A 14,236-nucleotide genomic window follows, 5' to 3' on the forward strand; every position below is an offset into this window, starting at 1 on the left:
CTTCTTTATGTTGAGTCAAAATCTGCATCTCAGCCGGGTGCGGTGGCTCACGCCTGTAATCCCAGCACTTTGGGAGTCCAAGGCAGGTGGATCATTTGAGATCAGGAGTTCGAGACCAGCCTGGCTAACATGGTGAAACCCCATCTCTACTAAAAAAAAAAAAAAAAAGAAGAAAATACAAAAATTAGCCAGCCATGGTGATGCACCCCTGTAATTCCAGCTGCCCTGGAGGTTGAGGCATGAGAATCACTTGAACCCAGGAGGTGGAGTTTGCAGTGAGCCGAGATTGTGTCACTGCACTCCAGCCTAGGTGATGGAGTGAGACTGTCAAAAAAACAAAAACCAAAAAACCCTGCATATATTTAACTTCCTATATTTACTCATAACTCTGTCCTCTGCAACCATACTTTTTTATTCCCTTTTGTGTTGTTATAATCGAATAACTGAGACTGGGTAATTTATAAAGAGGAGTGATTTATTTAGCTCATGATTCTGCAGGCTGGGAATTTTGAAAAGCATGATACTGGTATCTTCTTGGCTTCCAGCAAGGGCTTTTATGCTGTGTCACAACGTGGCAGAAGGTCAAAGGGGAAGCAGACGTGTATAAAGAGGCAAAACTTGAAGAGCACGTCCTTCCTCGTAACAACCTGCTGTCATGGGGACTAATCTATTCCTGCAAAATCCAATCTAATCTCACTACTGCGAGAAAGGCACCAAGCCATTCATGAGGGACCCACACCCATGACCCAGACACTTCCCACTAGGTCCCACCTCCCAGTGTCACCACACTGGGGGTCAAATTTCAACATGAGTTTTGGTGGGGACAAACCATATCCATAGCACGCACTGAAGGAGATTAGTCTTTCTCTACCATTACAGCTATCAGTTCTCATAGGAGTTACCTTGTTCTGAACTAAGACCCTTGTTTTTTTCTCTAGGTCCCTTCTAAGCACATAACCATATGTCAGGTCTTGATTGTTTTAGGATTTGAGATGGTAAACTATATCGTGGTAGGGATCTTGAAGTTTCCTTTGACAGTATGCAGAGGGAAGTTCTTTGAGTAAAAGGAAAGAATGCATGATTCAGCGTCCAAGTCTGTCTGTAGAAGTTACACATTTAAAGATTAATTAGTCAGTATTTTGTTATGGGCAAGGCATAGTTCTAGGACAGTAAGAGCTATTCTACCCTCAAGGAGTTAGCAGTCGAATCAGAGCTGCAAAGTATAGATGCAGATTAGAATTCCAATGAGGGAAATACAACAGGTCAAAAATACTATAAAATCAGACCAAGGGAAGGGTCCCTGTGGGTGTAGTTAAGGAAGCATCGCTAGTTGTTCTGGGCTGGAAGCCCGAACACCACTCATGGTGGATGCCTCAGAGTGTGTGGTACTCTCAGCTTCCCTGGTGACTTGAAGATACCCTTTGGTCTTGATGGGGACTGTTCCTGTGACATGCCCAGCTGTCTGAAAGCAAAGGCCACCTTTTATAGATAAAATCAGCAAAGAAGTGTGAGTGTGTCTGGGAGCCATCTCTTTGGTAAATAAAATTTGAAGACAGGATCATAATTCATGGTAAGGCTATGAACAGGATTTAGGACATACTGTCCTCTGTGCTGCTGCATTACCAGCGGTTCATGATATCTGTGGACGAATCAGAAAGGCCTTGTTGAAATGAGGGGACCAGGGAGGTACCAACTCTGGTATAAGGAGGCCTTTGGGAACATAAGGTGGTACCGAAAGGAGCCTTGGTTTTCTCATCTCAGCTCTAGTTAGCTGCTGCTAAGCAGAAGCCCTCGTGCCCTCCAGCCTATTCATCAGCCTCTTCTCAACTATATCCTAGCTGCTCTGTAACCTCTGAGGGTGCTGACCACAGTATCTCTCATTTTTTTAAGTTTTTGGCTTCTAGGCTCCTACGGGTCCATTAGCTTCAGTCTTTTTCCCTGGTGCCCCTCCCCTCCTTTGGTGTGAATGCCTTTTTGGCCCTCTAATCTTCTGTTTATCTCCCTGAGTGGTCTCTGCTTTCTGATGTCATCTGTCATCTGTACATTGAGGACACCCCAGCCACTCTCCTGGCTTTTAGACTTGTATGTTCACCTCCTAACTGGAAATCTTCGCCAATATGTGCATCAAGTTCCTCAAACATAGTATCTCCAAACCCAGACTGCTTTTCTTTCTTTAGTGAGCTTGGTTCTCTTATAATCATCTGTCTTGGTTAAGTCTCCTTACCCCATCTTCTAAGCTGTGAATGTTTATGTTGTACTTGCTTGCTTTCTTCCTTACTGTCTGCACCCAGTCACCAAAACCTGCTGATTCTACTCATTAGTGTCTTTGGAATTTGCCCTTTTAGTGTCATAGTTCAGGCCCTTGTCATCTGTCATTGAGCTATTTACATAAGCTTTTTACCTGGATATCTCTTCTACCTCCTCTCTCACAAATCCCCACCCTCCAACCCCATCTGTTAGTTTTGTCTCTATGAGAACTTGGATGAGATCAGAGTTAGAATCTTCCTTCCCCAGTACCTCTCACCCCCACTAAGCCTCCCCTGCCCATAATTTAAAGTCCTTCCTTTTGGCCCTACCTCCTGCCACTTCTACCTTGCCCTCATCCCTGGACTACCATTTCTCTGAAATATTTACAGGCCAACTTGAGACTCTTAGCTCCTAAAGACCAGGAATTGCCTTCCTTATTTCTGTATCCTTAGCATCTGGAAAAACACCTGACATGTAAGCAAACAATGAATATTTGTTTGGATATATATTATTTATAGGAGTCTTGGCAGGGACTTTCTGATCCGGGCAGTTGGGGCTCAGAAAAGAGGGTCCCTGGCTCCTGGTGCCATTGCTGTCCTGTGGATGCACTGAAAACATGGCTCTGATCTGGGACCCAGTGAAGGGCGCTAGTGCTTTCAACCCCATCAGTTTTGCCTTTGATTCTGACCTTAGCAGCATCTCATCAAGCATCCGTCCATGTTTGCAGGCACCCTCACCTGGTCTTTACCCTTTCTCTTGCATTTATGTTACATAACAATACAATGGGATTTATTGATATCTACATCAAAACCAGACTGTTATATCAAACTCCTGTTAGAATAGAGCTACTTGTTATCAATTTATATGTGCCATAGATTAAAGGCCTCCCCAGTTAGTTTGTGATTTAGTGAAATATTTTTTTTAATGGTTTTAATTTCTTGGCTATCAAGTGCTGAATATAAAGAGATTTTCTGTGATTCTGTGATATATTTGTTTATGATTAGGTACATGTCCATTAATCCTTTTTTTTTCTTTTTTTTTCTTTTTTTTTGTGAGATGGAATCTCACTCTGTTGCCCAGGCTGGAGAGCAGTGACGTGATCTTGCTCACTGCAACCTTCGCCTCCCAGGCTCAAGCGATCCTCCCACCTCAGCCTCCCAAGTAGCTGGGGTTACAGGTACCCACCACCATGCCTGGCTAATATTTGTATTTTTAGTAGAGGCGGGGTTTCACCATGTTGGCCAGACTGTTCTCAAACTCCTGACCTCAGGTGATCCACCCACCTCGGCCTCCCAAAGTGCTGGGATTACAGGCGTGAGCAGTCTGCCATATAGATAATTTCATAGACAAAGGAATAAAAATACTAGGTAATGAAGCCTTTCCTCCAGTGGATTTTACGTTCCTTTGGGGACAGATAGGAGTGTCTCTGGAAAGTGCACTCTACTTGGAGTCTGGAAACTTGGGTTCTAATTATAGTCCTTTAGGTTTTTTGTACTTTAATATTTTCCTGATGTTAACTGGGAATAATCATAATAGCTATAAATTGCCATTAAAAGTGTAAGAGATTTAAGTTATGTTTAGATTTACCCCTTTCTAATATTGGTACAGAGAGACTTTTACAAGGTGACATCAGACAGTTCGGCCAGACTTGTGAGCCTGTAATTTACAGGATCCTAAGGTAGTCTTTGGAGAGCAGGTGGGGGAGTGAAATCTATTATACAATTTGGTACACATGAAACTTCAGATGCAGAAAGACTGCATTGAAGATACAGCCTTCACCCTGCAATGTCTAAGAATCCGTTTTACCAGGACGCCAGCATGAATGTCAAAGGTGCCACTTTAATGCCAGTTCTTTCTTTTAGTTTGAAAAAGAACTTCAGAGAATTTCGGAAGCCTATGAAAGTCTGGTCAAGTCTACCACCAAGCGAGAGTCACTGGACAAGGCGATGAGAAACAAATTGGAAGGCGAGATTAGAAGACTTCATGATTTCAACAGAGACCTCCGAGGCATGTTGATTCATGTTCTCTCTACCTAAACTACCTGTGTAGCTAAAAGCACAACTTTGGGGCCAGAATGCTTTGCCACAGGTGCTAGTCTGCCTGTTGTCTATTTCAACCATCTGGGGAAGGGAGGAGGTGCTGAAAAAGCAGAATTGTTCTTTTCTGCCTTGTGGTTTGTATATTGCAGCATCGAGCTTTGGAAGTGACAGCCTGTATGCATGAGTCTGTCAAAGGAAGGGATTCTGTTTGTGGCTCCTTCTTGCTTTAAAAGTACTCAACCGCGATTCATGGCTGTGAGAATCTGAATGTTTGAAAAGATCAATGTTAGACGCACAACCCTTTCCACATGGGGCTGTCATTTGGTAGCGCGCTTTGAAAAGCGGCACTTAACTATTGCTAGGTGGACCATAGAAGACAGAGCTAGACATATTTTCCTTCTGGGGGAAAAAATCCCCACAGTTGTGAAATAAGTAGACAATAAACTCGCTGAAAGATAGGAGTCACCTGCTGTTGGATTTTGGCCATCTCCAATGTGCACAATGAGTTAACCTATAAATGTTACTTTACCTTCAGCCAAGCCATCTTCAGTTGCTTCATATGTCAAAACGTTCCATGTCCTGGTAGTACCCAGTAGCTAGATCCCACCTTTTCTCTTGCTACAAACTCTTTTGGGTTGGGTGTCATCTGCATCCAGTGAATACTAGTTGAGTTGGATTATTTATTGAATAATGAAAGATTTACCAAGTGGTTTGAGCAAACATAGAAGTTGCTGTGTACAGTCTTCGTACATTAGGTCATTTTGACTTTTTTTGGTATTTGTTATTTTTATTTCTTTGATTCTAAGATACAGAGAGCTGTCACTGGCTAAAATATATAGGTGATGATCAAGATTAGAGTAGGGCTGGGTTTGAGGCCAAGGAGACTGTCTTTGTGAACACTTCAAATCAGGTTTGCTGGCCTTGAAGGCAGTGAGGTGGTTTTTCTCAGCACCTGTCCCTAGCTGCATGCTGCTGGTGCACGTCATTTGTCTTTAGGTCGCATAAAGACACACTGTGGCATCTGAAGCCTTTTCTTTTGATATTTTGGGACATAGTTACTGTCTGTCCCCAAGTTGTTCAGTTTTGAGCTCCTGCCTGAGCATCTCTTCCTCCCCAGCTCTTGGCACCTATTTCATTTCTTGGTTAAATGATAACTTCAATCCATATACATTTCTTTGTAATCATTTCCTCTTTGTTCATAGATCGACTAGAGACTGCCAACAGGCAGCTCTCCAGCAGGGAATACGAAGGGCACGAAGACAAAGCTGCAGAGGGGCATTATGCTTCCCAGAGTGAGTTTCCACTTATTTATTTATCTCAAAGTTTGTTTGTTTAAAAACGGGGGCCTGAGGGATGAATCATATTAGTTTCAAGTGGGTTTTGTGCTGTTTGCTTTTTGTTTGTTAATTTAGCATACAACCTATTGGCCTCAGATGAGGCCCTCCTAGGTCTACCCAAGACAAAGCTGAGGTCACTCTGTGTTGCTTTAGTAATGTTTATTCTGTCCCTCTGACCTACAGTTTCTTTCTGTCCCTCTATAATACCCTTCAAGCAATAGCAACATCACAGCATGTCCTGGCACTCACTACTTCAGATAAGTTACAACCCTTTTTCTTCAGAAAATGGAAGGCGGCCTAGTGATGGGGTTTGGTTCTCTCTAGGGAGGTTTTGTCTTCGTGTAGGTTGTGGAGTTCTAGACTGGCTGCCCCTTGCCAGTGTGCAAGCTATCTGAGTGATCGCATTATATATCTCCATGTGTGACACTCATTTCCACAAGTCACTGAGCCCATTTCAGCCAGGAATAATGAACAGTTGCTTTGTAAGCCTTGATTTATTGGGAGAATATTTTATTAATTTTAGCAGAGGCAAATGATAGAATCAAATGGATTTTGAGAAACCATTGGTCAAGGTTTGAATTTCTACAGATTCATTGCACTAGCCAGAAATTTTAAAATCCAACTGTCTTTTTATGAAAATTGAATTCATATCTATATCATAATTCTCAATGAGATTATGAGTAAGTGCTCACAAAGTTAAGACAATTTAGAACAACAAAAAGTAATGTATTCAGACACTAGCCGTCTGTCTTATGATAGTGGTCTTCTGACGTGTGGGTTCCTCAATGAAGCCCTACATTTTAAAGACTGAAAAATAATTGGTTAAATTTTCTAATTTCCAATACTGTTTGGTTAGGTTTAACCTCCTGTGTGTCCCCCAGATTGATTCATGATTGCATTCTGTCTATTAATACTAGCTCTATTTTTTAAATTCAATTTTTTGCAAATGGACACTAATACTGTCTAGGGCTTTTGCCTGGGATACCTTTGTGGTCTCAGATGATTGGCCCATGTTGCAGATTCACATAAAAGGCTATATCAGCACTTTGAATTACTTGGTTTTGTAACAAAATTTATCTTATATCTCTTCCCGTGGGTGCAATAGATCTCACCTCAGTTTCATTTGAAAGGTGAATTGTCTTTACTACTTGCGTTTAGGATCATGACACGTTCCTTCTGGATGACCGCATGCCTAGGTATAGTTAGTGTCTTTGGCGGGTATGTCAGCAATGCCAGTGTTGTGCACTCTGTGGATACTTTGCCTTCTTGTCAGGGGACATAATTTGATCACTTAGTTCAGGTCAAAATGGAAAAGCCAGTCAGTTTCACCTCAGGGGCATTGTTCTGGCCTCCCAACCAAGGCTGGTATGGAATAATGGAGTAATAGGGTTTAGTGCTGCGTGAACTCAGAAATGTTCTTCAGAAAGACTTTAACCTTCTGGCTAAAAGCTGAAACATCAATTATCAAGCAAAGAGGCCCTTCCAGCTTGACAGGGAATTATTTGTTCTGTGCAAATATGCTCCACTGTGTTCTGAAGGCAAAAACAAGAGACCAGAGGCATTTTTCAACTGCTTAAAGGATCGCAGTGTCGATATGTAGTGTAATTGAATCCAGGCAGAGCATTTGAAGCAGGTTTGGTAATGGTGATACCTAACCATTTTTCTTACACCTAATGTTTGCGGGACACTTTGTGCCTTCACAGCTTTATAATTATTTACATTAGTTTTTCCTCTCCTAGTATGGCCAAGGGATGGACTCAAGATGTTATTTCAAATTTATAGTTAGGTTGTTTTCTTAGTGAGTTGTAAAAATTCTTTTATTAAGTAAATTAGCATGTCCCCCACATACATATGTCACAGATATTTTCTCCAGTTGTTTTTAATCTTTGTTCTTTATTTTCTAGAAGATGTTTTTAAGTGACCATATTTATGCCTTCTAGGTTTTCTGTCCTGCTTAGAAATACTTGTTACCCTCCCAGGTTATAATAATATTCACCAATGTTTTCTTCAAATTATGAGTATGATTTGTTTCCAAGGCACATATTTAGGAAGCTAACTTGGGAGGCAGAACAGAGGAGAAATTCATGAGGGCCTATCCTACAAGCAAGGAGACTAGTTAGCAGGTATTTAGTTAGACTAGTTAGTACAGGTATTTAGTTAGACTAGTTAGTACAGTATCTGGGGAGGAGATGGAGAGGTCATGAACTAAGCCAGTGGAAATAGCGAGGAAGAGTAGGGGACAGATAAACAAATGATAAATTAGTAGGACTTGGTGGACCAGTTGAATAATGGCAGTGAGAGAAAGGGATGTGACTGGAGCAGCTGGATGGATGATCACCCTTTACCAATAAAATGCAGCAGGAGGAGGTTGGGATTAGATAATGACTTAAGGTTTGAACATATTCGTCATCTCACCTTGCAACCCAGAGCTCAGTGAACAGGTATAACAATAGGTGCAAAGATAGGCAGAAGGTTGGATGGTGCTCTCTGGCAGGCTTTCATTTAGCATGTGGGTACAGAATGGCAGGCATGAATTACTGCCTCTCTTCCTAGTTATTAATGTGTTCCATTATCTGTGTATTGGTTCAGAAACCCTATTGTTAGAATAAATTTCAAACCCCTAGTGATTATAATTATAAATATTGCCCACTTAAGGGAAGCCATCCTTTTCAAGTGAGTTTTTTGGAATTCTAGCACTTGGTTAAAAGAAAGGCAAGACTGCAATACAAGTTGTATCTGGGGCCGGGCGCGGTGGCTCACGCCTGTAATCCCAGCACTTTGGGAGGCCGAGGCAGGTGGATCATGAGGTCAGGAGATTGAGACCATCCTGGCTAACACGATGAAACCCTGTGTCTACTAAAAATACAGAAAATTAGCCGGGCGTGCTGGCGGGTGCCTGTAGTCCCAGCTACTTGGGAGGCTGAGGCAGGAGAATGGCATGAACGCAGGAGCAGAGCTTGGAGTGAGCCGAGATCGCGCCACTGCACTCCAGCCTGGGTGACAGAGCAAGACTCCGTCTCAAAAAAAAAAAAAAAAAAAAAAAAGATATATCTCAGGGTAGTACATACCAAGAAGTCAAAGTTAGGTTGTGAAGCTCTTGCCAGCCACCTTGGCAATGGGAGAGTCAGAGGGAAGGGGGAAGTAGAGAAAAACATGCTCAGCTTTTCTGCTAAGTGTTCACACAGAAGCTAAGCATCTAAGTCTAAGAACACTCAACCGACTCTTGCAGTTCAAGCAGCAGGTGGGACTTGAAAGATCTCCCAGTTAATGGAGGGAAGAAGTCCTTCCTGGCCAGATTTAAACATTTCCCTCTGCTCAGGGTCGTTTTCTTCCAAAAACTGTACTCTGCTCTTAAGTTGGAGTTTTATGAAGGCCTTAGTGGACTGCCTGGGTAATGACTACTTAATTCTAAAGACTGAAGTGGACATGAAACAGGCTCATTGTGTTCCTCCCAGTCATGAGATTTGTCTATACCAAAAATCTTGAGGAATTAAGTGCTTAGGAGCTTGATGCCCTTGAGGAATGTTTTTCCCCTGTCACCTCATGGTATTGTAACATTCTCTTTGGAGGAATTCAACTTTTTGTTCGTCTGTGAATTTTCTGGTCTTGCTTGTTTGTTTTTCCAAATGCTTTTATAGCTTATAGGATGGTGATGTCAAAGCCAAATTGCTCCTGAAAACCAGGGCCTCTAGCCAACTCCTGTTTGGTCTGGCTGTGAGAAACTCGGGCTTCTTTGTGCCTCAACTTAACTAAGGTTCTCATTTTTCCCATTTGTTTGTCACATACACACACGCACACCAGAGGCAGGTTACTGTCTGCTAAAGGCAGAACCCCTGGAAATACCTCTTACCATTCTTAGCTGTGTCTTCTCAGTCACAGAAACTTTTTGAAACTGTTTCTTTCTGAAAATGGACAGCTCTGCAGAATTCCCATCAGCTCTAGGCCAGAAAGCCAAAAATAAAACATTAGATGTGAAGAAACTGAACTGGTAGAAATGAAATTTCATTTTATTGGGGTTTTTAAATAGATATGTTGAAGCTTTGTCGTATTCTTGAATTGAGTGGGACCTGATTAGCTCTGGCATGTTTGTGTTATTCTGGAATAAACCCACGTCATGTTTAAAGGTTGCACAAGAGCCTATCTCCACCGCTTTGGGATTTGCTGGGCACTGCAGGTTCCACATATCTGGTTAAACTCAAGTTTGTGTAAGTTGAGATTCTGGCTGTTCAATGATGCGCCTCTCATCATTTAACAAGAAGATTTCTTGGACAGTCAATGATTTGTTTAAAACAACATATTGCAGAGTCACGGGTGTAAATGAGTCAGAACTATATGCATTTGATTTCCCTTAAAATTCTTGTGGGTTTAAAAATTAACCGGAAAAGAATGTGTTGGACCATATTGTTTTAAAAATAATAATAATTTGCTGTTTTCAGTGTAGCCGGCAATCACCTTACCCTTGAATCTTATTTTAGCTATTTTCGTTTTCTGTCTCTTATAGAACCTAAAAAGAGACTAAAATAATTTCCTAAAAGAAAATCCCTCCTGGTTTTTGTATTTCTGTAAAGTCTTGTGTGAACCACGCATCAGAAATTAAAATGACATAAACATTTATTCTGTTGACCCACATAGAGCATAAGGAGATTATTCTGAATCCTCATTAGGTTTCATTACATCAGATGCTGTGGAAGCATCGTTAGGAAGGAAGGCTAGATGTTGTCACACGTGAACATACTGATTTACCGCCTCTCATGGGCCAACCAGCACTAGTGCTTGCAGCTCCTCCTGACTCTGGGCTCCTTGGGGTGAAGCTCCTGTTACAGCACTTATTCTGCAACCTGTAAGGTCATGATTTATTTGGGTGACACTCCACTAAATGGGAAAACTGTAGACGTTCTTTACCAGTATTCATCCCCCACTAAAACCCCTTGCATCTTCATGTACCTGGCATCCAATTAATGTTTATTGAGAGAATGAATAAAAGTGGAAAATCCTAGTGACAATAGGCTTGAAATTATCTTTATGCAGCGTCAGTATAAAAATATTCTTTTAAACTCAATGTTCCAGTCATGTTGAGAGAAACCCCAGGTAATCCTCTGTTATTTCAAGACTTTGGGGCAAACTTATTAAACAAACTACTATCAGAATAAAAGTGATTTGAAAATAGCTGAATTTCTTTTTCTGCACTCTTTCTTCTTTTTTTTTTTTTTTTTTTTTTTTTTTTTAGAATAGAAGAATATCCAGATAATGGGAGTCTTTCATTATTGAGAACAATAGTATTTCTCAAGAAAGGTGATGTTAGTATAGTCCATTTTTGGCTCCTTTAACATCTTCTCATTTACCCTGCTGTGGATATGATAGAGGTGAGAACTGGTCTGGCATATAAAGGTTTTGGTAACCACTGGCCAGGTGCTCACACTGACCAATCCATAGACCATGCTGGACACTGCAGATCTGCACTATGGGCAGAGGGGAAGGATTGTCCAAGAAGCCTGCCAGGGTGACATCATTTTGATCAAGAAAGTTGTCTTAACTGATTCTCCTGAGAGATGACCCTTACATATAGTAGGACTATGCAGTTCTTTTTTTTTTTTTTTTTTTGAGATGGAGTCTCGCTCTGTCGCCCGGGCTGGAGTGCAGTGGCCGGATCTCCGCTCACTGCAAGCTCCGCCTCCCGGGTTTACGCCATTCTCCTGCCTCAGCCTCCCGAGTAGCTGGGACTACAGGCGCCGGCCACCTCGCCCGGCTAGTTTTTTGTATTTTTTAGTAGAGACGGGGTTTCACCATGTTAGCCAGGATGGTCTCGATCTGCTGACCTTGTGATCCGCCCATCTCGGCCTCCCAAAGTGCTGGGATTACAGGCTTGAGCCACCACGCCCGGCAGGACTATGCAGTTCTAAAAATCAAAGTTTTGTAGGTCCAGGCTCCAGCAAATTGTCTTGGATCAGCTGCCACATCTCCTGAGGCCTGGTGTCTTACTAACAGGCTCAGAGACCTGAAGTTAGATGGTTAATCTGCCTGCACCTCTATTTCCTTTAAAGTAATAGAAGAATGAATCTTCCAATTTAGCCACCAGAGCTCTGAGGACTAACCAGTGATAGGAAACGTGAAGCAGAGTTTATAAAATACATGTATTCTGCAACACTTCTCCCTGCCTTCCTGCATCTATTTTGGCATGCACCTTCTCCAGAAGGACCTGCCAACTTTCAGGGTAGGAGAGTGGGACGTGTTCCCAAAGAATGCCTGCGTGGTTTATTGAGCCTTACTGACTTTGGAAAGCAAAGCATGTGAGTGCTTAAGCCCACTTGATCAACCTTGACAGGCAGCACTGAGAAACTTCAAACCTACATGACAACCAGAAGCGCGCACAGCCTGCAAGGTATCTGTTTATGTTCAATCAAATCTCCTGCCCAAGTGTGAAAATTAATGTTACTCAATTTAGGCTCAAATTAGGCTCTGATTTGCCATGCTTAAAGAATGGAGCTGATTGAAGAAGTGCCTCTTGGTCACGTGTTGATGTCTGGCCTTTAACACCTAAACATGGGTTATGATTTTCACGTTGTTGGTTTTAAAATTATTTATTTGCTTGGCTTTCCTGTTATATATAAAATTAAGCATCTTAAACTTTTCAGCATTCCTTGCACTACATAGCCAGATAGATGGATGGAGTAAGCACAAACTGGAAAACATACTGAAATCCATTTGCATTTCTTCTGGCATCAGGGAACCCTTGCTTTCCCTAACAATTCAGAACCAGGAAACCCATGTTCAGGCCTAAGCTTAAATTAAATGGCAGTTGCTTAGGGAGGAGTTCCTGAGACACAGTTAGATCTTCCTTTTATATACTCCCCCAGCACTGTGTACTTTTTTCCACTGTAAACACTCATCACAACTATAAATAAGTAATTGTTTGGATAATCCTTTTCTATCTTCCCCAACTAAACTGTACACACCATAAGGGGAGGGGCCCTGCCTGTCATCTTCACATTAGAGTCCCAATCATTGTATGTTCAGAACCTGGCATAGTGCTTGGCACTTAGAGGCATTTAATAAATATTTGCTGGACATCAAATGAAATGATCATTATCATTGATTCAAGCAAACAGTCATATAGGCTATCTACTATCAACTCACTGTATTTTAGGCCGCAAGTCAGCAAACTCTTTCTGTTAAGGGCCAGCTGGTAAATATTTCGGGCTTTGAGAGCCACAGCTACTCAACTCTGTCCCTGTAGCCTCAAAGCCACCATAGATGATCATAAACAAATGGGCGTAGCCGTGTTCTAATAAAAACCTTGTTTACCAAAACAGGCTGTGGGCTGGGTTTGGCCTGCAGGTCATACTTTGCCGACCTCAGTTCCAGGAACTAGTCATGGAAAAGGGAGAAGAAGGAACCCGAGAAAATATTGAAGGAGGATGCAAAATAAAGAACTTTAAAAGTATTCCCTAGATCTTTGTAAATTGCCTTAATGTGTAAATCAAGATATAATTGTTATTTTCTGTCTTAATCCCACATTAGGGGAACGTAATTATTATCATTTTAGAAAAACAGAGAAAACTGAGACACAGAAATGCAGTCAAAAATTTTAGTTACCCAGTGAGGATTCAAAATTAGCTAATGATGGAGAAAGGGCGGGGCAGGACTAGCCCTGTGGTTAGCCATGATAGTTAATCGGCTGGATATTGAGGTCTTAGGGGTGCCTCTGCCAGTGGTTCCATAAATTCTCACCATAAGCATCCTACTGTGAAATGAGGTCTGCAGATCTGGATATCAGATTTGGAGAGTACCTTAAAGGTTACAAGTGTGGTTACCAGCAATGCACGTGTCTTCAGAACCAGAGCCCAGTAACCAGCCATCTGATGGCCGCCACCAGTGTCCGTGTCTTTGGAGGCTGTGGAGCTGCTGGTTACAAGTGTATGCTCAGGTGGAGTTGCAGGTTTGCTCCCCAGTTTCCATCCTTCAGGTCCTACCTGGTTCAGGCCAGACCGGCTGTGGTCATTTAACAACGGTAACAGCTGCCAACACTAATTGAACACTAACTGAGCACTTACTGTGAGCCAAGCACTCTGCTAGCCCTCACAGGTACATTGTCTCTTTTACTGTTCCAAACAAACCTTTGAGGTAAGTATTGCAGGTATTTTACAGATGGAGAAATTGAGGCCCAGGAAGATTAAGTAACTTGTCCATGGTCATACAGGCTGATAAGTGAAGCAGACAGATTTTGAACCTAGGTCATTCGATTCTGGAGCCCAAACTCATACTGAACTGCCGTGGGGAAGCCATCTCCTATGGACCAGGCAAGTGGAGAGATGTTAGAATGTGAGAGGTGGCAATGTTGAACTCCTGGTGGTTTTAGAGCTCATTAGCGTAGCGTTCACATTTTGCAAAGAAGAAACTGCAACCGGAGTGAGCAAGTGTTTAATGGCTAAACCACAACTAGAATTAGGACCTCTGTTTTCTTATTTTTTTCCTTCCCCTTTTCCAGAAGGTCAATTCTGTCGGCTCTGGGATTGACCGAGGATTTCATGATTTTACACTGCAAAGGATCCTGGATGGTAAATGAACAAAGTTTTTATACCAGAAAATTTTTATACTAGAAGACTTACTTGGTTG

The 14,236-nt window shown here is 42.0% G+C and overlaps 1 protein-coding gene across 8 annotated transcripts in view; it reads left to right on the forward strand.

Moving 5' to 3' along the window:
* The window catches only part of AMOTL1 (angiomotin like 1), a 138,541-nt gene that overhangs the window by 87,558 nt on the left and 36,747 nt on the right, over positions 1–14,236 (forward strand). For all 8 annotated transcript variants that reach the window (XM_038005311.2, XM_008020572.3, XM_038005313.2 and 5 more), the window contains 2 exons: positions 4,110–4,254; positions 5,489–5,578. In XM_038005311.2, the coding sequence (XP_037861239.1) occupies positions 4,110–4,254; positions 5,489–5,578 (235 nt within the window). The remainder of the gene's footprint in view (positions 1–4,109; positions 4,255–5,488; positions 5,579–14,236) is intronic.

The sequence above is a fragment of the Chlorocebus sabaeus genome, chromosome 1, assembly GCF_047675955.1.
Source record: "Chlorocebus sabaeus isolate Y175 chromosome 1, mChlSab1.0.hap1, whole genome shotgun sequence".
NCBI lineage: Eukaryota > Metazoa > Chordata > Mammalia > Primates > Cercopithecidae > Chlorocebus > Chlorocebus sabaeus.